We start from the raw sequence: 24,047 nt of genomic DNA, 5'->3' as shown, positions 1-24,047 counted from the left end.
CACAACAACCCTGGAAGGTAGGCTAGGCTGAGAGGCAGGGACTGACTCCAAGGCTGCTCAGTAAGAGCTTCAGGGCTGAGTGGGGACAAACTCCCAGGTCCAACACTTTTGCCACTACAAACACCCCCCCAACCCCTGGTTTAGTGTAAAACCTCAACAGCAATTGTGCAGATTCTGCACAGAATGCAAGGTATGTAAAACACGTCCGGGTTACCTAATTTATTTCTATTAGGGGGTGGGTGGGCGTTTCGTTTTAAAAAGCCAATGGAACTCTAGTCAGTCCATCTTAAAAAACAGAAGTATTCCTGACTCCCCCCACTTGCTCCCTGAAGGCAGTCGTGAGTCACAGGGGGGTAACCCTCCCTCTCCCCACTTTCACAATGCAGCTCACCTCCCCCCATGGCAGCCAGTTGTCCCCTCTGAAGAAACCATTTCCGAGAGGTTAAAGGGGCCTGGATCACCACTAGGGAGGAGGCAAGTGGGGTCTGCAGAGTCAGTGTGTGTGGGGAGGGGCGTGAAGTGCTTTGGTCCGGGGGGGGGGGGGAGATTGGTTCTTAAGGCATGGTGGTTAAGGCCTCTGTGTCTGCAGCAGCACCCCTCCCTCCTCAGCCCCTCCAAACAGGAAGCTGCTACCTGTTGCCCCTAACTAACCCATTAGCTCTAACTAACCCATGGAGAGCAGAGGAGAGAGAGGCTGCGACCAAGCAAGGTGGGCTGGGGGTCTGTGCGCTTTGCCCCTCAGTTTCTCTCCTCTGCCCGGGGGGCCAGAGCATGAGATGGTTCAACTGGCAGCGCTGGAGGGGAGCCAAGAAGGGCAGCCAGGTCTTTCCCCCCCTCCAAGTGCTGACAGCCCTGGAGAGAGGCGGCAGAGGGTGGCTCCTCAGAAGCATGGCCTCCTGCTGCTCCTCCTCGCCGGCCCCGGCCGTCACGGCCTGCAGTTGTCCACACAGTCCTGCCCACTCGAGAACAGCTTGTAGATGCTGGCGAGGGGGAACATGACGAGCGCCCCCAGCAGAGAGCCTGCCTGGATAATGGCGCCACACCAGACCAGGGCGGCGTGGCCGGCCTCGTGCAGCAAGCTGCCGATCACCACCTTCAGGTAGGAGAAGAGGCCCATGAAGAGGATCCAGGAGATCACCTGCCGAGAGAAGAAACCATCAGCTGAAACAGCAACACCTGGACAGCTGGGGAGGCGAAGGCGGAGGAGGCAGGGGGACTAAAAGGCTGTTGTGACTTGGGGATCGGAGCTCACCCTCGTTTTGGTGAATGGGGGGAGATTCGCCCTGGGGGCAACGCTGCTGCCACTGCAGCCTGACTTGGAAAAGGGCCTGTGGAAGAACGTGCAGGATCTGCTGCTGGCCAGAGGAAGGGCTCAGCAACCACAGCAGCAGCAGCAGCAGCTCCTCCTCCTTGGGGGAAGAACCAGCATCCTCGCTGCCTCCCCCTGTGCCCAGAGATCAACAGCCACACTCACCACCAGAGCAACTCCTGCAGGGCTGCCCACCAGGGGAGGGCAGGGGCTGAGGGCCGCCAGCACCATCAGATAGGCTCCAAACACACACCCCACGGCAGAGATGATGCCCAGGCCCAGGGACGACCTGGCAAGAGGCAGAGAAGCAGGGAAGCCCTTGAGATCTGGAGCTGATGCAGAGAAGACGGCTTGAACTCAAGCACCAAGTTACGCTCCCCCCCCCCCCCCGCGTCTCCAGGCGTTTGTGAACATGCGAAAGGGACACACGCTCCCACCCCAGATTTCCCCCTGCAGTCAGGAGAAATCTCGCCAGAGCCTTTCCCCACTGAAACATTGGCCCCATGCTGCCTCCTTGTGGTCCAGTGGGGCAGCATCGCCCTACAGAAACCTTCAGTGTTCGCAAGTTGCTCTAAGAGTTTTAACTTGGAGCAATTCTCCCGTTTCAGGGACAAACTACAGCCTTGGGCAGGTGGGCATTTGAAGCAGGACTGCAGGGCAGGCCCCCCCATCACAGCCCCAAGCCATTCCTCATCCCAGAGGTGGTACAGCTCAAAGTGGGGAAATCTTGTGGGCCTTTTTCTCAACGCAGAACTCTAGTCACGGTATAGGATGACCAGATAATACAGATAAGCAACTTCTAGCAGGAAGTGGTGTGTGTGTGTGTGTGTGTGTGTGTGTGTGTGAGAGAGAGAGAGAGAGAGAGAGAGAGAGGGGATCATTTGAACCAGAAAACTGTGTTGGGACTGTTGTTATAATTGGTCCATGTCTTGATCAGCGCCCCACAACATCTGGGTTCTGCTCAGGGTTATCACACCAGCTGCCCCAAAGGGCCTAAGCAGGACTCCTCCTCTAAGGAACGTCCGTACATGCAGAAGCCAAGGCTGCCTTCCGCAGCACTGGCAAGAGGGAGAGGGATTTGCTCAGAAGAGGAGATGAAGGGGACATGCTGTTTGGTTCAGAAGAGCATGGGCTAGTGGACCTCTCTTGTATCTTCTAAGACCAGAAAAACTGCATTACAGTAAATTCGTTCACGATGTACCAGCACCTCTTAAAATGTAGCTAGGGTGTTTGTGCTTGTGCCATGAGACAAGGGATGAGAAACAGCGGCCCCCGTCCCAAGGGGAGCCCCCAGCCCATCCTTTGCCCACCCACCTGCACAGCAGGAACATAGCGGTGAAGCAGGCCACAGGGTTGGCAATGTTGCTGAGCACCACGGAGAGGTGATAGGCCATGTTCCCGTAAGGCAAGCAGGAGTAGCTCTGCACGGAAGGCAGGACCCCATTGGTCAGGGCGTTGGAGACCCCCAGCAGCACCAGCAGGTAAATGTTTCTTGCCGTCCAGAAGGCGGAAGCTGGTTGCTTGGTGGGCTCTCCGGCCGCAGCATCCTCTGTGGTGTGCTTGGAGGTGGGCACGCTCTCGGACTGCAGCGGGAAGGACTCCTCTGTCTTCACGCTGTCCTGGGAAGAGCTCTTCTCCTCCGCAGGGCCGCTGCGGCTGTGCCAGAGCACCAGGGCCCCAAAGGCCAGCGCGGAGACGACCAGCAGGGCCAGGAGCATCCAGAAGTAGGTGGTGGCCGAGAAATTCTCCTCCAGAAAGTGCGGTTGGGTGCCGTTGGTGCCATTGCGGCACTCCAGCTGCCCCACACCCTGGCCCAGGGCCAGCACGCAAGGGAGGAGGGCGCTGAGGCCCTGCCCAATGAAGAAGGTGCGGATGTACAGCTGGGGAAACTGGTACATGAAGGGCAGGAAGGAGACGTTGGAGGTGCAGCACACCAGGGCCAGCAGGAAGGCCAGCACCAGGAAGGCCAGGCTGTGGGGCTCACCGGCTACCACCACGATGCGGTCCCAGAAGAAGGCCAGGAAGAAGGCCACCACCACGGCCAGGAGCTGGATCCCATGGATCAGCCAGCGCTCCTTCAGCCGCCCGGGGGCGAAGTGGTGAGCCAGGGTCACGCTCACGGGGCCCACGTTGCCCAGGGCAATCAGGACAGTCAGGTAGGCAGGCAAGTTCCAGCCTGGGAAGAAGAAGAAGAAGAAGCAACTCCATTAGGGGCTTTCTGGGCGGCTCAGAAACAAGGTGACTCTGGCTATTGCATCCTCTCTCTGCAGCTGAACTCTTGCTCTCCAGTCATTCATCAACTGACACACTTCTTGCCTCCCCCCCCCCCCAGCTAGAACTCTGCAGAAGCCCAACCACAGCCATTCAAGGAGGCAGCACAAGGCCAGGACATTTGTAGCGACACGTGGAGAAACGTTCTCCTTTTCTGCTGGAATTACAGAACGTCCCCCGACCCGGCCACGAAGGGTCGAGCAAAGTAAGGGAGCAAGAAAGGCCTCCTTTGTCTCCCAGGCCCTGTGTCCCCCATGAGGGAGCAAGCGTGATGCCTCCACACAGACGCCAGGCAGGGCAGCTTCTGCCCAGAACAAGGAGTTCTCACAAAGAAGGGCTTATCACAGGGAGCCTCCCTGCCTTGTTTTGTTTTCTAAAGGAAAGCAGCATAATCCCCTCCCTTCCCCAGGCAAGGCGGCAAAGAACGGTCTCCTTTCATTGCAATCCCTGGGTTCAGCGGGTGCAGCTATGAAGGAAGGAGGGGCCGCCACCGGGGAGACGTCTGAAGTCCCTCGGCCTCAGCACTCGCTCCCCAAGGACCAGGCAGCCAAGCGTCTCCCTGGAGCTCTTCAAGAGCCTGCTGGATGCGGTCAGTGATCCACCTAGACCAGCCCCCTGTTCTCACAGAGGCCAGTCAGGTGCCCCAAAGGGAAACCAGGACCCCTGACAGCTTCCTTGGAATGCCCACGAGTTACAGCGTTACGTGAAAAAGGGAGAAAAACCTTTCTCTATCCACTTTCTCCAGGCGTGCATAGATTTATAAGCTGCTTTCGTGTTGTCTCTTACACACACACACACACACACACACACAGTTTGCATGTCTTTAAGAGGAGAAACCCATCCCAAGTCTTATGGCTTGCATGGAGGCAGCCTTGGAGAGGGGCCAGCCCCCCACTCTGGACTTCTCAGAAACATGGCAACAGAAGTGAGATGGCGCCTGCAAGTGAGGTGCAAAGCGAGAAGCTGGCTACTTTTCCACAGGGGGAGGGGAGGCACCTAGAACGTCCACGTCCAGGTCCAGCCAAACTGGGTGGGGCCTTGCCATATGCTTCCAGAGCCCAGCAGGGGCTGCAGCCTGTGGAGTCTACCCAGCCAGGACACCAAAGCCCCTCCCAAGGCCAGGAGAGAGGTGGCATTATCCGGGCACACCCCTCCAGGCCCTCCTTCTCTGTCCTGGCCCTCAAGAGCTTGGCTGATCCGTCTCGCCCCTTCCTGCCTCCCCACAGGAGTCACTTCCTTCCTGCTGCAGCCAAGGCTCCTTCCCTCCCGCCAGAGGGACCAGTCAGCCTCCAGCCCCTGCTCCTCACCTTCTGGCAGCAGTTTCACCACGACGGGGAGCTCCACCCACAGGGAGTTCACGGAGACCCAGGAGCCCATCCCAAAGAGGGCCACGAGGACGTGGGAGGCAATGGCCCGGCTGCTCAGCGAGGCCGACATCCTCTTTGCCTGGGGAGAGAGAGGGAGGGAGGACAGACGAGCCAGTGGGCTCTTCACCTTCGGCTGCAAAGGAATCCAAACTGCCCATATGCACCCCCTGTATGCCATCTCGGCCTCGCTGGTCCCTCCCCTCCTTCTGTTCTCTCCTCACTGGCCAACACTAGAGCAGCCACCCCAAGAGGGATATATTGGAGCAGAACCACCACAGGAGGGCAGGTTCTGGTAACCTCTTGGCCAGAAGACTGCAACACACCCTGGAAGATGACCCGGAAGCTGCAGGCAGTGCAAGATGTGGCAGCCAAGATGCTGACAGGTGTCCCTGATCTTTAAGGATCTACAGTGACTGGCTGTTTGCTACCAGGGCCAATTTAAGGTGTTGATGCTGGAGTTTAAAGGCCTGTATGGCAGGCTGGGACGGAGTGCCTTTCGTCTTATCTGCCGGCCTTCATGCCTTCAGGTCTGCAGCAGTGACCAACCAATACAGTTTCGCAGTTAAGAGCCCAGAGAAGGGCCTCCATGGTCATGGAACCCCAGGGGCAGCGTTTCCGCCTTGTTGTTTTTGGAGACAGCAAATGACGTACCTTCCCTTCCTGGCATTTGGGGAAGGCTGAGCTGAAGAACTGCTCTCTTCTAATGCAAGACTGATGTATTATTATTATTATTAATAATAATAATATTAGCATACAACCCCATACCCGCAGGTCTCAGGGCAGTTCACAAGATCCATTACGCGTGTGTCATACTTTAAGCTTTAGTTTTTTTGTTTTCAAAAAGAAAGTAATTCAGCTGTGTACTGCCCTGCAAGACCTGAGGTTGAAGGGCAGGTTAGAAGAAGAGGAGTTTGGATTTGATATCCCGCTTTATTGCTACCCAAAGGAGTCTCAAAGCGGCTAACATTCTCCTTTCCTTTCCTCCCCCACAACAATCACTCTGTGAGGTGAGTGGGGCTGAGAGGCTTCAGAGAAGTGTGACTGGCCCAAGGTCACCCAGCAGCTGCATGTGGAGGAGCAGAGACGCGAACCCGGTTCCCCAGATTACGAGTCCACCGCTCTTAACCACTACAGCACACTGGCCAGGCAGAGAGAGTGACTAGCCCAGTGAGCTTCGTGTTTGAGTGGAGACGCGAACCCGGTTCCCCAGATTACGAGTCCACCGCTCTTAACCACTACAGCACACTGGCTCTGGTTATAAATGGAATGACTAAATCTGGCAGCCTCAGCCAGGCTGGCTGGGGCTGGAGGGATCTGCAGTCCAAAACATTTGGAGGGCATCAGGCTGGAGAAGGAAGATTTAGGCAGCGTTTCTCAAACTTGGGTCTCTGGCTGTTGTTGGACTACAACTCCCATCATGCCTCACTAGCAGGACCAGTGGTTGGCCATGATGGGAGTTGTAGTCCAACAACAGCCGGAGACCCAAGTTTGAGAAGCACTGATTTAGGGTGCAAGCTCCTTGGGGCAGCGCCTCCCTCCCTCCAAGCACACAGCTTTACGCTGCAGTAAAGCAGCATGGGGCAGGGATGGCAATGGGTGAATCCCTCCTGCCTGCTTGCACACAGGATACTCAGAGGCCTGCAAAATGCCTGGCAGGGCACTCTGCGTCAGGAAGCACATGAGAGCCTGCTCTGTGGGGACAACAGACTTTTGGAACCAAGAGGAATGGAAGGTCAAGAGCAACGCAGCTTTTACCTTGAGTGAAGACAGCCAGTCTGGAAATCTGAAGCAAGGCTGAATCTTGCAGCATAAGCAATGCCAGGAGACTTTATGGGACAACACTAGCCATCCCTAGAGGGGGGTGGGGGGAAATGCACATCTATTTAATCAGAGGCCCAATGCGCAGGTGATGATGAGAGGAAGCCTTTTTAAGCAGAGCCAGACCCTTGGCCTATCTAGTCTGAGAACATCCAGTTTGGCAGTAGCCCTACCAGGGCTGAGAACGGGCAGAGAGACTTTGCCATCACCTCCTTGCCTCTCCAACCCATTTTAAAACTGGGGGCTGAATCTGGTGCTTGCTGCATGCAGGAAGGATTCCCAAGTTTCTGCACACAAGATAAATCAAGCAAAAAAATGCAATTCAGACAAGAATTCTCGCTTGCCTGCGGCTGCACTCTGAATCCAACATGAAGAGGTGACGGCATATTCTACTTTTCAAGAGCAGAAGGCCACAACCAGTGATACTATAAAAACAGGTAGCCAAGATCTCCCTCCTTATCTGAGATTTTCCAGCAAGCAAAACACAAAATCAATACAAAACGAAGTAATCAGTATAAGACAATATAACACATTCTCCACAGAAACCAAGCAAAACCACTGGAAGCAAAAACCAGCTTCCAGTTGGTACTTCTGTCTTTCCAAATATGTTGCTGCATGTACATCACTTACCTTATTATTATTAAGCAAAAGATGATGTGCTGGGAATCAGCTTCTGTGCAGAAAGAATCACAGACCGGCAGTTAGCAGCTCTCTCTTTCGTGTCCTTCCGTGGTCAGCGTGGGGGAAGATGGAGGTGGCCACCTGGGCATGAGGCTGCATGGACAGAGTAAGGAGGGGTCCGAGTCAGAGGACTGCTCTGGAAGGAGAAAAGCCACTCTGTGGCTGCCCGGGAAAGGAGCAGCCGAGCCCTTTGTGCCCACGAAAAAGGGCTCTTGTCCTTTGCTGCCTGGCTGGTCTGACCAGTTGGGTCACCCACGGCAATGAGCTGCTCCAGGCCCTCCAGGGAGTCAAAAGAGGCAGGCGGAACAGAGGAAGCTGCAGTCTGTCTGGCTCAGTTATCTCGCCTACGCTGACTGGAAGCAATGGCTCTTCAGGATGTCAGACTCCGCTCACTTGGTCCTCCCTGGAGATACCACTGGGACTTGAACCTGGGAACTTCTGCATGCAAGGCAGAGATGCTCGGAAGCTGAGCTATGGCCCTTTCCCATCCGGGTGGTGCCCTCATTGGTTGTTTGGTGCACCATCATGGTTTCTGGTTTTGATGTGTCCTCTTCCTCCAGTGAATTGCAATCCTGTGTGCCTCTCCCTCTCCCTGCCTTTCAGACACACACTCACACAAGTTTCCCCCTTGAATAATATTTAAAAAATAAGAACTGAGAAGGTGGCTTCTTCACTTTTACCACAAGGTTGTAGTGATCAAACACCCTGCATTTAATAACAGGAGTGAAAAATTCATAGCTGATAAGTTCAAAAAGCCTCAGCTCATTTTACGCTAAGGCTCTGCACGAAAATGCAGCACAAAAGAGGAATCTTTCCTGCCCACTGACACCCTGATTTGCCACCCCAATAAAACCTTACCTTTGAGGAGGGTGTGTAATCAGCAATGAAGAGACAAGAGAGGCGTTTCTTGACTTTCCTTATCTAGAAGTGATGCTCCTAAGCATCATTTTCTGACAAGGAGCATGAAATTGTAAATTCTCTGCCAAGGAGCATGACACTGCAGATTTCTCTGCAAGTCTATTCCATGCAACTGACTTGCAGCTAATGATCTGTTATGATCTGTTTTGTATTTACTTACATAAGTGGAAATCATTAAAGGTACCTTACTTGGAAATATAACAGGCAGAGCAGTGGTTGTAGTGAACTTTACTTCTGAAATATGGCACTTAATGGTGTAACAAACTAAAGGGTAGCTGCAATTCCCCTTAATTACATGCACAGGCATCACTAGAGGATATGCTAACATGCAATGACATGATGCACAATTAAGTTCAAACCCTCTAGGTTAGCCTTGTAAATAAGCTGACAAACTTTACTAGCCTGATTTTTTATTCACTAGACTGCTTGTGGCTGGCGGAGGAGGAACACAGGTAATAATAATTATTATTTCTACCCCGCTAGGTTTCCCCAGGCACTCTGGGCGGCTTTCAACAGAACATTAAAAACAGAACAAAACTTCAAACATTAAAAACTTCCCTAAAGAGAGCTGCAATTTGATTAGGGGTTTTCTCCTCTAACAACCTGCCTGGTTTCTAGGCAGAGGAGGGCAGGGGGTTCCTTTCCTCCTCCATTTACTTGTCTGGATCCAATTCCTGGCTTCCGGGCTTCTGCTTAAAGACAAGGCGGCTGTAGGATTTGCCTAACCTCTGAGTGCAGGGGTTGGGAACCTGATCTGGTTGATAGGCAAGGGTCAGATTCAATGACCTGTGATTAGGAATTCAAGCACGGTGATTATCGTGGGGCTTGCAAAGAGCCCAGCTTGATGCTTTGAAAAGCCCAGTGGGCTTGAAGACGCCACTATCAGCTGATGGGCTTCCAGCCTGCTTTGTGCAGTGACTGGCTGTGCAATCACAGGGAACTTGATGAAAGTTGTGGGAAGGGTGGGCATGCTTTGGGGGAAACAGTCTCGGGGGACAAACTGGGACCCACGTGATACCATACTTGGCCCAGAGGCTGGAGGTTCCCCACCCCTGTTGGATGACATACTTCTGAATGAGTAAAAGACAGACAGACTAAACGGCTGGAAAGAAAGCAAGTGTGGATCTGAGTTTATATCACTTTGCCATGCACTCAGTATTCAATTTGATCTTAAAGGCCTGTGGCATCCTGAGTTCTGTCCTCAATATCAGGAGGTTCCAGTTCTTTCTGCCAGAAAAGGCTATAGGATCCTGCAACTGGAGTTTCTCCTGCGCCAACAGCCCCCTCCCCCAGTGTTCAGTGCGTACATGGAGAGGGAGGAACAGGAATAGGCATCCCCAATGGCTATAGCTTCAGACTTCTGCATGCAAAGTGGGAAGGCCTGAAGAGGGAAGTTATTGCATCGGAAATCCACTAGGGTTTCTGGTGACATGGGAGGATGGCAAGCTGAACTTGCAGAGATCCTCGCTTCAGATCTCCCTTCTGTATGTGCAAAGGTTGGAGGTGGAGGTGGTTGAGAAGGGGGTAGGACTTGTGCATGCGGCCTCGCTCCTCCCACCACACGTTCCAAGAACATGTCAAGGCAAACGCTCCTACTCTCTGAATAAACTATGTTCCCTTCAGCCGAGGAGACGGATTGCTAAAAAGAGACCGTTCCACCTGTTCTTGCAAAAGCAACGGTCGCAAAGGAACCAAAATGTTCCCCTCAGTTTCCCCCCAACTTGAATAAGAAAAATCCCCTCCGAACTTTACAAAAATGCACGCTGGGACGTTAATGCCACCACTCCCATGTCGGCACAGGCCAATGTAATTCCCCTCCGTTTTCCATGATTGATTACCGTTCCAGAACCACCACCTGTTCCCTGCCTAATCACCGCAGTGCTCTCCAAGTGATGTGTACCAGGCAGTGTTAGAAACGGAGACACGAAAGCCAGGAGCTAAGGGCACCTTAAACCAAGGTTAAGGACACCACAACGGAATGTCTAGGCGTGTATTTTTATATCAAGAATACACAGCTGAAAATCAACGAACTGCGGCTAAAATATTGTGTTCATTTTTCACATGGTCTGGTCATTCCTCTGCCCATCTCCCTGATATTCCTAAGAGGGTCTCTTCTTCAGTCTTCAGAGAGGAGCTGGAAGTAGGGAGGCAGAAAAAGGTCCTCCTTTCCTTCCACTCTGCAGTTTTACTCTGAAATCTCAGGCGCAGGACTGCACCCAGAGCTCAGAAACTGCTTGCGCTAATTAAATTCCCTGTGGCAAAATGTGCCTAGAACAATGGGAGTTTCGGACCCTGGTACGAGGCACCTGGATTTGCAGATGAAAGCAGAGGAGGATCTTGGCCTGCTCAAAGAAGCCCCTTGTGCAGGAATAGCTGATGCTCCAGCACAGCTTCCCTTCACCAAAACAAGTTTGCCTTAGAAGGGAAAATGGCAGGCAGGCTGCCTCGTCTGCCATGGAGCAAGTTGCATCCTGCCTGAAAGGAAGAGAAATTGGGAGTATGTCCAGTTCCATAATGGCACCACAAACATCTGCTCTCCCTGCCAAAATCCAGCCCCAACAGGCAAGAAGCTGCCCCCACCCCCACGGCACTTTTTAAATTTATTTCTGCACATTCTAGGGATGGGCCTCATCTGCATAAATAAGTTGAACAATGCTCTCTTGCATTCCTGCCTGAAACATTCCCAACTGCCAACATGGAGGGAGGCAGAAAGAGAAGGGAAAGGAAAAAAAAAATTCCTTCCAGTAGCACCTTAGAGACCAACTAAGTTTGTTCTTGGTATGAGCTTTCGTGTGCATGCAAACTTCTTCAGATACACTGAAACAGAAGTCACCAGACCCTTATATATAGTGAGAGGGTGGGGAGGGGTATTACTCAGAAGGGGGGTGGGAATGGGTTATTGGCTGATAGGTGTGGTAAACCTGTTGACGACTTCTGTTTCAGTGTATCTGAAGAAGTGTGCATGCACACGAAAGCTCATACCAATAACAAACTTAGTTGGTCTCTAAGGTGCTACTGGAAGGAATTTTTGTATTTTGTTTAGACTATGGCAGACCAACACGGCTACCTACCTGTAACTAGAAAGAGAAGAGGCACAGAAACCTTACCTTCCACCAGTCTCAGGCACAAACCCCTCTGGGAGACTGCAGAGGGAGAAGCATCACTTCTGAGGTCGGCAACCAAGGAGGACGGAAAGTTCAAGCGATGTCACAGCAACACCGGCTAACTTCTCCCGGGTCAAGGAACCTGGAAGCACAGAGCCTATCAGCAGCAGAATTGAAAGCCAGCCTGTGCTGCTGGAATGAAAGTGGTGACCAGAGTCAAATTCCTGCTCAGCTCGATGGCCTTGGACAGGTCCCTGTCTCTTTCTGCACAAACGGTGGTCCTCCCAGTCTTGTTGACTCCAACTCCCACCTGCCACAGCTAGAACTGTCCACGGTCAGGGCAGGTAGGAGTTGGAGCGTATCAATACCAGAAGGGCCACGTATGTTCCTTATACTTGCCTTAAGAATAAGGCTTAGATGCAAATGTAAGATGTAAGACCAAAAGGGTAACTCACTCTTTCAATGCATGTCCTTCTTCCCCTGCACTCTCCTCCAGCCAAATCGTCATTGTGGGGTACTACAAAACAGAGGAGTTCTCATCAGTCTCTCCAGATTCTCTTAATGCCCTCTGCAATTCTCTTACTTGCCACCTCCAACAAGCCATTAAGCTAATTTCTCTAATATCCTCAGCACCTAAATCAGGACATCCCTGCTCCCATCAGTCTTTCTCTAAACCAGGCAGTTGCAAGCTCCCCAGTAGCACAACGGCGGCAGCAGCAGCAGCAGCAGCAGCAGACTTTGCTCCTCATCCCTTAAGTTACTCATTGCCCTTTACAACTCCAAGTGAGAACTTTATCAAGAGCTTCCAAACAGGAAAGGGAGTAAGTCTGCTGCAGCAAAAACAAAGAATATTTCTACACTTTGAAGTCTAAGAGGCACAACACAAGGGATGAAAGAAAAGGGCCTTCCATGATTTAGCACCTGGGCAAAGAATAGGAAGCAGATGGTTAGGAGTAAGCAGACAGGTCCCACAATGGAGGGAAGTAAGAAGCTGAGCCTCTAGTCTAGAGGATTTGTGCTTTTGAACTTATATGTAACTTATCTGGAGCCAGGAGCGAGCAGCAGAGTGAGCTAGGCTGTAGATAACAACAAATTATTCAGGATGGCAAAAGGCCAAGTGGCCTTCAGAGAGCTCCAAAAGCCCCTCTCCAAAGTGGCTGAATGGGCATTAAAAGGGCAAACACCCCCCAACCCCTTTGGGTACACAGTCCTGGGGTCTGAACAGGCACTGACTGACCAGGAAAGAGATCACTGGTGGGTAACTCAATGAACATGTCAAATTAATCTGCAATAACTCAGGGTGAGGGAGAAGGAAAATTCTGTGCTCAGCGTTATCAGGAAAGGTACAGAAAACATGACGGCCAGAATCTTGGCTTTACACAAATCTACGGTGTGACCACACTGGGAATAATGTGTTCAGTTCTGGTGACATCTCCAAAAATGAATTGTAGATGCAGAAAAGGGCAGCCAGTGTGACCAAGGGCAAAGAACATCTTCCCTACTAGGAAAGATTAAAGTGCTTGGCATGAGTGCCTCATGTTAGTTTAGAAAAGGGGAAAAAGGTTAAGGAAAGCCTGATTGCTTACAAAATTATGCACAGTGTAAAGAAGGCGGACAAGGACAGGTTCCCCCCCCCCCTCATAACTTTAGAATTCAGGCCAGCAAAATTAATTTCAGAGCAGACAAAATCCATAATTAAGTGTCCTGAGAAGAGGCAATGGCTACAGGCTTAGGCAGCTTTGAAAGGGGATTAGACAAATTCATGGAGGGTGACAGAACTATTGCCGGCCAGAAGCCCTTCTGTCTAAACAGAACCTCCATGTTCAGAGGAACTATAGCACTGAAGATCGATGACTGGGCTGTCAGGAGGGGAAAAGAAACAGCCATTAATAATAATAATAATGATGATGATGATGCCATTTCTCGCCTGCCTGTCTCATGCCTGTGGCCTCCCCAGCAGCGTCCCTGAGGGGCAAAGGGCGCTGCACCAGGCAGGCAGGCAGGCAGACGTGGCCTCCCTCCTGAAGAAGGGCCTTCCCAGGGCGCCTGTCCCGGCCCGACCCCGCCGGCTTCCTCCTCCCGCTCCGGGGCTGCTTCAGGGGGCGAGAGGGGGGGCCACCTCTCCCTCACGGGGCGCCCCGCCCGCGTCCCCGCTGGCTGGATGACCTCGAGGGGGCCCGGCCTGCCCGAAAGCGAAGCCCCCCCCCCCGCGCTCCCCCCCCGCTGCTCCAAGGGGTCTCCTCAGAGGAGGCCCAGCGCCCACCCCGAGGGAAGGGGGGTCTCGGGGCCGAAGGCCACTTACGGGCGACTCAGGCGCTGCCGGCCGGCGACGGGGAGGCAGCCGGGCCACGAGGAGGACTGCCGGGAGGCCCCGCCCTCGCCGCAAGCCCCGCCCCTTCCTCCGGGAGCCCCGCCCCGGCTGAGGGGACGCGGCGGAAGCCCCGCAGGCCGCCAGGTAAGCGCGCGGCGGGCCTCCGCTCGGCCCCCGGCCCGGCATCCCCCACAATGCCCCCCGCCCCCCCCGCCGCCTTCCCAGGCTCCTCCGCGCGCGCCTTCCCACAATGCCCCGCGGCGCCTGGCTCGCCCCCCTCCCTCGCCCTCCCGCGGCTCTTTCCCAGCATCCCCCGCGCGCCTCTCAGCCCGGGCTGCCTTCCCACAATGCCCCGCGACGCCCTGGACCAAGGAGCAAGGGAGCAGCTCCTCCTTCCCAGAATCCTCCGGGAGGCCCTTGGTCCAGCACTGGGTTGTAGACATCCTTCTGCCCAGGCGCTGAGGTCCAGCTCCCAGGGCCTTCTGGGGGTCCCCTCACTGCCAGAGGCCAAGTTACAGGGAAGCAGGCAGAGGGCCTTCTCGGTGGTGGCGCCCGCCCTGTGGAACGCCCTCCCGTCAGATGTCAAAGAGAAAAACAACTACCTGACATTCAGAAGACATCTGAAGGCAGCCCTGTTCATCTTCTTGGAAGCCACCCAGAGTGGCTGGGGAAACCCAGCCAGATGGGCGGGGTACAAATAATAAATTATTATTATTATATTATTATTATAAACAAAATCTGCCCTTACTCCCTTATGGGGTATCCAAGAGCCCATATAGAGTCCTTATGTAGGTTCTCTATTGGTAGGAGAAGATAACAGAGGCCAAGCAGAGAATATTGAGAAGCAAAGCAGCTAGTAAGCTGGATCTTTCTTGATCTGTTGCAACAGGGTCCTCACTCCCCACACACAGGAGAAGGAGGAGGGACCCAGAACAATGGTGCGCAAGGCCTTTTTAAATTCCCTGCCCTGGAGCTCAAGACCACCCCCAGATACATCATACCTACACCACAGAAAAGGCGGTCTACAACAGAAATTTGAGTGTTGTTGTTTTCCCTGTCTGGCAGGTTATCTGCTAATGCCTTATCTGATTGCCTTTCCTGGTAGTCTGGCCATTACTTTGAGATGGTGATTTCCCAATTCCTGAGACAATGGGGAGATTCCCTCATCCCCTCCTTCCTTCCAGAGAAAACATTGGGTCAGTTTGGGAGTCAGAATGGTTTCAGGGAGTCAAAATGGTTTCAGGAAGGTCTCCCTGTGCTGCTCCAGACATTGGTACATTTATGAACACACACACACACACACACACACACACACACATTTATTTATACCCCTCCCATCTGGCTGGGTTTCCCGAGCCACTCCATTGGCATTTGGCAGGAAAGGGGGCTCTGGAAGGCTGCTTCAACCCGCTTCTGCCCTGGCAGCAGGAAGCCTGTAATCCTCAGTGGTTCAGGTGTGGCCATAATAAAGAAGGGGGTGGCTTCTTGCTCTAGGCAAGGCCGGTCAGAGTCAGACCTTAGACTTCCTTGAATGTGGAGAAGATTCTAGTTGCAAATAGGAGCTGTGAGATGGAAGCCCCAGCTCAGCTGAGCCATAAGCTCATGATGTGGCCTTAAGCAAGTGCCATGGACACATGTGTGTTTGTGCGCGCGCACACAGCGTGGGAATAATGAGACAGGCCTGCTTTATGACTTACTGAAATAGTACATTTCAAGGACTTGGATAACTTGGGGGATAGAACTGTACAGTGGTACCTCTGGATACGAACGGGATCCGTTCCGGAGTCCCGTTCGCATCCTGAAGTAAACATAAGACGCATCTGCGCGGGTCGTGTTTCGCCACTTGTGCGCATGCGCGTGATGTCATTTAGAGCGTCTGCGCATGCGTGAACGGCGAAAGCTGGAAGTAACTCGCTCCGTTACTTCCAGGTCGCCATGGAGCGCAACCCAAAAATACTTAACTTGAAGTTACTTCAACTCGAGGTATGACTGTATAACCACCAGGGGTATATAAATTCTGTTATCCCTTCTTTCCACAATGGTTGTTCTTTCACGTTTCCCCAGGAGGAATTCACTGGACACCCCCTTATGATCATAAGTGAGACGGCCAGCATGGATGAGAAGCCTGGAGGGAGTGAGCTGTCTCCAGGGATGCCCCCCTCCTCTCTGCGAAGGGTTCCCCGCAAGAGGGGGGCAGAAGTGAGTGGGAAGGCGGGGCTTGCCTGCCAGGCCCCAGCAAAGAAGAAGAAGAAGAAGGCGGCTCGCAAAGCCCCTCGGAGAGTTGCCCCTCATTACCTTGTGCACGAGACGGACAATGACATGCTGCTGATAGTTTCCAACGTGGAGGAGGCCCCACAGCGGCCGCTCCGGAAAGTGCCCAAGAAGAAAGGGAAGCAGAAGCAGAAGCAGCAGCAGCAGCAGAAGAAGAAGGGATTGAAGAAGCAGGCGCTTCCACACGGGAGGAAACGCGTAAAAGGAGAGACTTTGGCAAACCGGCATGTGGCTGCTGAGGATCAAGGGGAAGAAAGCAAGGCACTCCCCCTCAGCACCCAGCCAGCAACTGGAAGTTCCTGGGGCGAGTGCCTCCCAGTGGAGATCCTGGTACAGATATTCCACCATGTTGTGGCATCGGAAGGCTCAGTGCCGTTCCTCTGTAGGTAAATGGAGCGCTGTGGCCAGAGCCAAGGGGCATGAAAGCATCTGGCCTGAGCAGAAGCAAGAGATCCCACAGAGCAGCCTTTGTCAACCTGGTCCTGGCTTCGTGGTTTGGACTATGCTGTGTGGGCTGGGACTGATGGGAGTTGTAGTCCGAAACATCTGGAGGGCACCAGCTTGGCAAAGGCAGCCATAGAGCATGCATTATTTTTCCAGATACTCACAGTGAGTAGCTGTAATGCCCAGTGGCCGTGTGAGACGTGACAGTCATTACTGGTTTTATCTCTAGGGTGGCTCGCGTGTGCCGTCTCTGGTATGGAGCGGCTTCCAACCCTGTGCTTTGGCAGAAGGTGACTGTTGGCCACTGCTGGGTTGCCCCAGGCCAAAAACATTCTGTTCTGGAGAAGAAAGTCCTAGACACAATGGGGTGGCTGGTTGCCAACCGGTGAGTATTTGCTTTTCTTTGTGGGGGATACAGTCTTTGAATGTAAGGAGCATAAGTCACCTGCCAGATTTCACCGCCTTTTCTTTGGCAGTGACTCTGTGGCTTCCCTATCCGTCTCCCTGCTCCTCTGGAGCCTATATGCATCAGGTCCGGAACGCGGAATCATTTTATGCACTTGCTCCCTGCAGGTTTTCTCACCTCCGAGACTTTGCTCTTTGCCACTGGAAAAGCCACGTGCCTTTTGTCCTGAAGGTGGGTGAGGCTACTGCAATCTTATTCCTTTTTAAAGGTAAAGGTAAAGGTGAAGGGACCCCTGACCATTAGGTCCAGTTGTGGCCGACTCTGGGGTTGCGGCGCTCATCTCGCTTTATTGGCCGAGGGAGCTGGCGTACAGCTTCCAGGTCATGTGGCCAGCATGACTGAGCCGCTTCTGACGAAGCAGAGCAGCGCACGGAAACACCGTTTACCTTCCCGCCAGAGCGGTACCTATTTATCTACCTGCAGTTTGATGTGTTTTCGAACTGCTAGGTTGGCAGGAGCAGGGACCGAGCAACAGGAGCTCACCCCATCATGGGGATTTAAACTGCCAATCTTTTGATCGGCAAGTCCTAGGCTCTGTGGTTAAACCCACAGCGCCACCCGCATCCTTTTTACTGGCATGCAAAAACCCAAATTTTGGAAGTGGGCAAGATGCAAACAAGACAACTGCTGCCGTTTTGTTTAATTATTGTGATATAGTGCTGTGTTTTTCCATAATGTATAGAGCACATTGATGCCGGAGGCAAGGTTAATGTGTTCTTAATATGTAGAACACCTTGACACCTGAGGCAAGATATCTTCTGTCAACTAATCTCCCTTTCCTGTCCTGGACTATTTAGGCAATTGGCAAATCCTGCCCACTCCTTGCATCTCTCAAGCTGTCCCATTGCCGTGGCGTGACCACTGAGTCTCTGTGCACACTGGCTGGAAGCTGCCTGCAACTGGAAAGCCTGAACTTGCAGAATTCTCAGGTGAATGGTGGCTGTGCTCAGCAACTGCAAGGTAGTGTCTCAAGGAGAGGGCAGAGTTCCTGGATCCCAATGGCTTGAACCTGGATCCCACTGCCTTCTCTTGTAGATGTTCAGCTGCAGATTGGTTGCAATACTGAGCTCCATAACCGATGTCTCTCTTCTGCGTTTCCAGGTTGACCCTTCGGCCGTGGTCAGCTTTCTGGAAGCTGCTGGCTCTCGGATCCGCCATTTATGGTTAACGTACAGCAGTCGTCTGAATGCCATTTTTTCTGTGCTTTTGGTAAACTTAGCTGAAACCCCATGAAGGGATTGGCTTGTCACAGAATAACTATTGTAAACAATGTTGAATCTCTGGCTGGGGAGCAATCCTCCCTGAGGGGGCAGCTCACAAATGATAGAGTTGGAGTGGGTGCATAGTGCATTAAGTTCAGCGCCCTGGGACTCAGTGCAAGACATGCAGAACTGAAACACCCCCAGCAGATGTAATCCTTAGGCTGTGCTTGAAAACCTTTCCATTTTTGGGAAAGAAAGTGCTTTGCAGTCTCTCATTCAGTTGGCCTCATAGTAGCACTTTTGTTCCTAAGGTTAGGGTTGGAGAGAGAGTGTGGTCCGAGGGGTAGAGCCTTGGATGTAGATCTGGAAGAACCAAGGTAACAGAATTGCTTATCCAATGGACTCTCTGGGTCATGTTGCATTTGTCATGTACCTCTCTTCCAGGGTGGCCAACTCCATAGAGTTGTAAAGACAGATGAGAGGGCGCAATGTGCGCAAAAACTTTGCCCATTCGGAGTATTGTATAAAAATGTAATGATTTTAATGATGTGTAGTTGGAGCACTGCAGCTCACATCCAAAAAAGGAAGTCTCTTAAGGACTACACTCTGGAGGTTTTGTGATGCATATTTTTTCAGTTTGTTCAGCTTGAGGATGTGAAAAAGATCCTAGGAAACTTTGAGGCAAACCACCTGAATGCTTGACTCTTGTCCACCCTAGCAGCTTAAAGCATTTAGTTTATCCAAGCCCCCCTCCCATGAACTTGTCAATGGAAATACTGGGTGTAAATGTATTTATTCTTAAAGCAGGAATGGGGGGGGGGGGCAGAGGCTGCATCTCCCATCAAGCTTAACCATTGGCCATGTGGCTAAAGCCAATAGGATTTGGATGTCCAACATCTGTTGACCAACATTCTTTTTGAGCTGCATTGGCTCACAGTCAGTTTCCGGCCCCAATTCAAAATGCTGTTTTTTACTTCTAATCATGTACAACCTCCGGAATGAATTAAGTTCGTAACTAGAGGTACCACTGTATTAAGAACAGCTTTGGCTCAGGGTGTCTGAAGGAACACTTCCTGGCATATGGTAATAATTAATAATAATAATAATAATAATAATAATAATAATAATAATAATAATTTATTATTTATACCCCGCTCATCTGGCTGGGTTTTCCCATCCACTCTGGGCGGCTTCCAACAAAACACTAAAATACAATAACCTATTAAACATTAGAAAGTTCCCTAAACAGGGCTTCCTTCAGATGTCTTCTAAAAGTTTGGTAGTTATTTTTCTCTTCGACATCTGGTGGGAGGGTGTTCCACATGGCGGGTGCCACTACCGAGAAGGCCCTCTGCCTGGTTCCCTGTAACTTGGCTTCTCGCAGGGAGGGAACCGCCAGAAGGCCCTCGGCTCTGGACCTCCGTATCCGGGTAGAACGATGGGGGTGGAGACGCTCCTTCAGATATACTGGACCAAGGCCGTTTAGGGCTTTAAAGGTCAGCACCAACACTTTGAATTGTGCTTGGAAACGTACTGGGAGCCAGTGTAGGTCTTCCAAGACTGGTGTTATGTGGTCTCGGCGGCCGCCCCCAGTCACCAGTCTAGCTGCCGCATTCTGGATTAGTTGTAGTTTCCGGGTCACCTTCAAAGGTAGCCCCACGTAGAGCGCATTGCAGTAGTCCAAGCGAGACTGATCACCAGCTGAGATCTTTAGAGAAAGCTTGACTTTGTACCCATTAATTTGATTTTAATTAATTTTTATAATGAATATTTTGAATGTGTGATTATTTGATTGTTTGATTATTTGATTATTGTTAGCCGCCCTGAGCCCGGCTTCGGCTGGGGAGGGCGGGATATAAATAAAATTTATTATTATTATTATTATTACCCCACTGTTGTCTGAGGCTAGGCTGGTGGGCGTGCAGGATCAGACCTTCTCATGGAATCTAGGTTTTAACTGGTCCTGCTGGACCCCAGTGCCATTTTCGGTTGTTATTGATATCTGACTTTGCTTTCCAGAATGGCAGCTGCCCAGAACTGCAGCTTCTAGAGGTGAACACAGAGATAGAGCAAAGTACTCAGCACTTCCAGCTTCCGATTGAACAACTTCAAGTAGCTTGTCCACAGCTGCAGGTGTGTGTGGATTAACTGGGGTTGTGGGGCTGCCTTCTCTTATTCTGAGATGTGTAACAGGGAGACCTTGGAGCACCCCACAGTCACCTAACCTTGGCTCCCATGGGTTCAGGTCGGAGGTCACAAGATTTGGGTTTGGTGTCTCCTTGCCCTGTGATGAGTAATTCAGAGCTCAGGGCTGCCCTCACCCTCCTGTTCTGCTTGTTCCTTCCAGGTCTTGCGCTTGCTCAACCTCATCTGCTACCCAAAGCCCATTCCCCGCTCGGCTCCCACTTCCCCCGGCTTCCCGCAGCTGCAGGAGCTGTGCCTGGCCACAACCTCTTTCTCCTTCGTCGACGACAGCATGCTGAAACGGATCCTGTGCACTTCGAGCCGACTCCGTGTGCTCGACCTGCGCGGCTGCTTCCGTGTCACCCCCAAGGGGTTGGAGCTGCTGCCCTGTCCAGGTGGGTGTGGAAGGATCTGTCGCCTCTGTGTTTTCTAGGCCACTTTCTGGGCAGCCTAATTATCATCATCCCATCACTCATGCTCATACTTACCTTAGTTGGCAAATCTGCTTGTTTAAAGCAAGACCTGGCTCAGTCATTTATAACCTGCGTGTTGGGACTCCTCCTTTTAGGAGCTCCCTTATGCTGAGTTGAATCATTACCTAATACAGTGGTACCTCAGGTTAAGTACTTAATTCGTTCCGGAGGTCCATTCTTAACCTGAAACTGTTCTTAACCTGAAGCACCACTTTAGCTAGTGGGGCCTCCTGCTGCCGCTGCGCCACTGGAGCATGATTTCTGTTCTCATCCTGAAGCAAAGTTCTTAACCTGAAGCACTATTTCTGGGTTAGCGGAGTCTGTAACCTGAAGCGTATGTAACCTGAGGTACCACTGGGCTGCTGGGCTGCTGCCTGAGGGAATAAGGTCTCCTCTTCAATATGGGTGCCTTGTTTGTGGAGGAAGCTGAGCCTTCCCCTTCTGCGTGGATTATCTCTGTGCATCCATTCTTTCAGGCATTTATTCCCCCAAAAGACAAAAGAACTCAGCGAGGGGAAAGGGGAATTTGAATGCAAAACCAAGTGAAGTAAATTGTGTGTGTGGAGCACACAGCTCTGCTGTTGTCGTGTGTAGTTTTAGAGTTCTCAGGCACATGAAGTTGAGACTACACAGATCTTGGGTGTAGGGAGGTCCTCTTGGTCACCTCATAAGGGGCCCTTAGCAGAGTTGTCCGGCCTGCAGTTTATGGCAAGAGGATGGTACGTGGGATTTTTAGAAGTTATCTAAAACAGGACTGCCCCAGTCAAAAGCAGTGGCGATAGCGATGATATTTGTTTCAGTGAAACATGGCTTTATCACTGGATAATGAGTTTGGCCTTCCAACCCTGTTTGGTGTAAGATACATCCACGTGGCGGTTGTATCATGTGATTTTATTATTTAATCATTGTACGTTTCCTTGTCACTACGCTTATCCCTCCTGACTCCGCAGACCTAGAGCAACTCTACCTGGGCCTGTACTGTAGTGCCAGCCACCTGCACCTGCCCCTCCAAGGCAGCCCCCTCATCACCTGGAAGTGGAACCACAGCTTGAGAGAGCTGGATCTGACTGGCCAGAGCTTCAGCGAAAGTGATCTGGAGCAAGCAATGGCTGCCTTCACTCAGGGAGACAGCGCCAGAGGGGAGCCAGTCCTGCGCTCCCTCAACCTCACAGGAACCAAGGCCGCCCTCCATACAGTCAGGTGAGCCGCGGGGGTTTTCCCTGAGATCATCTTTCCCCCTCCTCCAACTAGGTCCAGCTCTCTTCAACTCTGGAGGAAAACAATGTGGGGGCCACTAATATACTACTTGGGTGCTACCTTCCTTAGAGGAAAGGTGAGAATCTTTGGACAGAACCACTTCTGGGCTGTGTCTTGCTACTGTTGAATATATCTATAAAATCATTTAATATCCATAACCCTTCAAAGTAAAAACAAGCAAACAGTTTCACTATGGCTCAAAACATACATCTTAATAATTTTTTTAAGAAAATAAAACAGCAATAGTCAAAAACAGTTTCATCACTATCTGGATCTTTGGGGAAATGAAAACACCCTCTGTCTGGTGCTGAAAGGCAGTTGTGTAGATGACTGCCAGCAGTACAAAAGCAGAGGCAGTGGATTTCTTCTGGTTTGTGTAGCATTATGGTTAGACCAAAAAGTAGCAAGTGCCACTCACAACATGACCTCTGCTGAATGTTGCTCCCTGCGGTGGCTTCGGTTTGCCTGGCAGGCAAGTCTACGTTGGGAATGCCCAGACCCACCACAATCCATTGGCTTGAGCTCCAGGCCTGGAATGCTGCACCCTGCAGAATTCACTTGTTGGCAGGCCTGGCCTGAATAATGGCTGCTTTTCAGGCCAGCTTTCCCACCCACAAGCCCCCTGTCCCCGATGGGACGGAAGCCACATTCCTGAGTAGTTGGGAGGAACTTTGCACTGTTTTCACATTTATGGAATCTCTTGTTTTCAATCCATTTGAGACATTTGGGAAGGCATGTGTGTCTTTCTCCAAGCTTTGGGTTGATCAGAGTTGTGGCCTTCAGGGGAAAAGCACAGGCATGTCAGCCCTTTGGAACCCTATTGGTGTTTCTTCCTGTTACTGACTGTCATATTACGAGTGGCCTTGTGATAATCTAATGTTTTGCCAATTCCCCACACCAGAAAGGCCGAGAAGGAGCTTAACATTGATCTCCTTTCCTTCTCCCCATAAGCACCCTGATTGCCAGCTGCCCTGCTCTCAGCTACCTCAACCTGTCATCCTGCCGCCATTTGCCACGGGGCATGAAGAAGGTGTACCGGGGTTACGGTGAAATCCGGCAGTGTTTGCAGCAGCTGCTGACCAGCTCAGAAGAGCCAGCCACACCAGGCGATGCCTCATAGCAGCTGCCTCTCCAGGAATACCGTAACAGCAGGATCAGTTCTGTCTCTCCTTGCCTCAGCAAGCCAAGCTCCTGTCCTTTTCAGCACCTACACCTTTCCCAGAGGGGTCTTACACCTTTCTCAAGGCAGCAGAGGTGCAGGATCTGTCCCTTGCAAGGAGAAAAGAGACTGTGATGTTCTCGCTGCACTACTGGGAGGGGAAACATTCTACTTGCTGTGTCCCCACCTTTTTTGTAACTTATTTCTGTTGTCTTTTCTATTGTTTGTAGCTCCAAACTCTACCAGAATAAAAGAGTTTTTTAAAATTCGCACAGTGGGTGTGACTCTGTGTTCTCTCTGGGCCTGGGTTGTAGAAAGCTGGTTGCTCAAACAGGAGTTATCCAGCAACTTCCGGGTGTTTTCTTATCCTTAAGGGGAGCTGCTATTCGTAACATCTGGGGGAAGTTGCTGCCATTGAACGTTGACTTGTTTTGCCTACCCATGTCAGGGGTGTGATTTAGAAGATCCTTTAGCGAGCTTTTAGTGTCATTGGCCCAGTCCTGTGGAACTCTCTCCTACTAGAGATTCAGTTAGTGCCTTCTGTGCCAACTTTCATATGCCTGCTGAACGCTTTCCTGCTCTGCCAGGCCTGTGCAGGCAATTAAGAATACATCATTCCACAATAGTCAATGGATGTCTGTTTTTATCTTCTTAACATGGCTTTTATTGTACTGGTTTATGTTTTACTGCTCTAAAGCGCTTTGATACGTATTTTTATGGCACAGTGGTATACAACTGTTTTTAATAAATAAATGAATGACATTCCACTTTAACTCTAGCAAGCTTCCCATTCAGGTTGGTGAGATGTGGTC

The 24,047-nt window shown here is 51.7% G+C and overlaps 2 protein-coding genes across 4 annotated transcripts in view; one reads left to right on the top strand and one right to left on the bottom strand.

Annotated features, from left to right (window-relative positions):
• Positions 1 to 12,331, bottom strand: part of SLC52A2 (solute carrier family 52 member 2) — a 36,618-nt gene extending 24,287 nt beyond the window's left edge. The window contains exons 1-9 of the mRNA XM_079982795.1: positions 12,102 to 12,331; positions 11,924 to 11,985; positions 11,472 to 11,610; positions 7,387 to 7,539; positions 4,888 to 5,020; positions 2,624 to 3,485; positions 1,475 to 1,598; positions 930 to 1,138; positions 392 to 419 (exon numbers count right to left, since the gene is read on the bottom strand). Of these exons, the coding sequence (XP_079838921.1) occupies positions 392 to 419; positions 930 to 1,138; positions 1,475 to 1,598; positions 2,624 to 3,485; positions 4,888 to 5,017 (1,353 nt within the window). The 5' untranslated portion in view covers positions 5,018 to 5,020; positions 7,387 to 7,539; positions 11,472 to 11,610; positions 11,924 to 11,985; positions 12,102 to 12,331. The remainder of the gene's footprint in view (positions 1 to 391; positions 420 to 929; positions 1,139 to 1,474; positions 1,599 to 2,623; positions 3,486 to 4,887; positions 5,021 to 7,386; positions 7,540 to 11,471; positions 11,611 to 11,923; positions 11,986 to 12,101) is intronic.
• FBXL6 (F-box and leucine rich repeat protein 6) overlaps positions 1 to 23,503 on the top strand; it is a 173,768-nt gene extending 150,265 nt beyond the window's left edge. Inside the window, exons 1-10 of one of the 3 annotated variants that reach the window (XM_079984338.1) lie at positions 13,879 to 13,923; positions 15,847 to 16,436; positions 16,724 to 16,879; positions 17,068 to 17,131; positions 17,758 to 17,889; positions 18,062 to 18,169; positions 20,182 to 20,295; positions 20,510 to 20,741; positions 21,770 to 22,019; positions 23,028 to 23,503. In XM_079984338.1, the coding sequence (XP_079840464.1) occupies positions 15,868 to 16,436; positions 16,724 to 16,879; positions 17,068 to 17,131; positions 17,758 to 17,889; positions 18,062 to 18,169; positions 20,182 to 20,295; positions 20,510 to 20,741; positions 21,770 to 22,019; positions 23,028 to 23,196 (1,794 nt within the window). In that variant the 5' untranslated portion in view covers positions 13,879 to 13,923; positions 15,847 to 15,867 and the 3' untranslated portion in view covers positions 23,197 to 23,503. Of the gene's footprint in view, positions 1 to 13,878; positions 13,924 to 15,699; positions 15,763 to 15,843; positions 16,437 to 16,723; positions 16,880 to 17,067; positions 17,132 to 17,757; positions 17,890 to 18,061; positions 18,170 to 20,181; positions 20,296 to 20,509; positions 20,742 to 21,769; positions 22,020 to 23,027 lie in introns of those variants that run through there. The other 2 variants (XM_079984337.1, XM_079984336.1) reach the window with 2 other exon arrangements.
• The last annotated feature ends 544 nt before the right edge of the window (positions 23,504 to 24,047 follow it).

The sequence above is a fragment of the Podarcis cretensis genome (genome assembly GCF_951804945.1).
Source record: "Podarcis cretensis genome assembly, chromosome: 7".
In the NCBI taxonomy this organism is placed as follows: Eukaryota; Metazoa; Chordata; class Lepidosauria; order Squamata; family Lacertidae; genus Podarcis; species Podarcis cretensis.
This window is presented reverse-complemented; position numbering and strand designations above follow the sequence as displayed.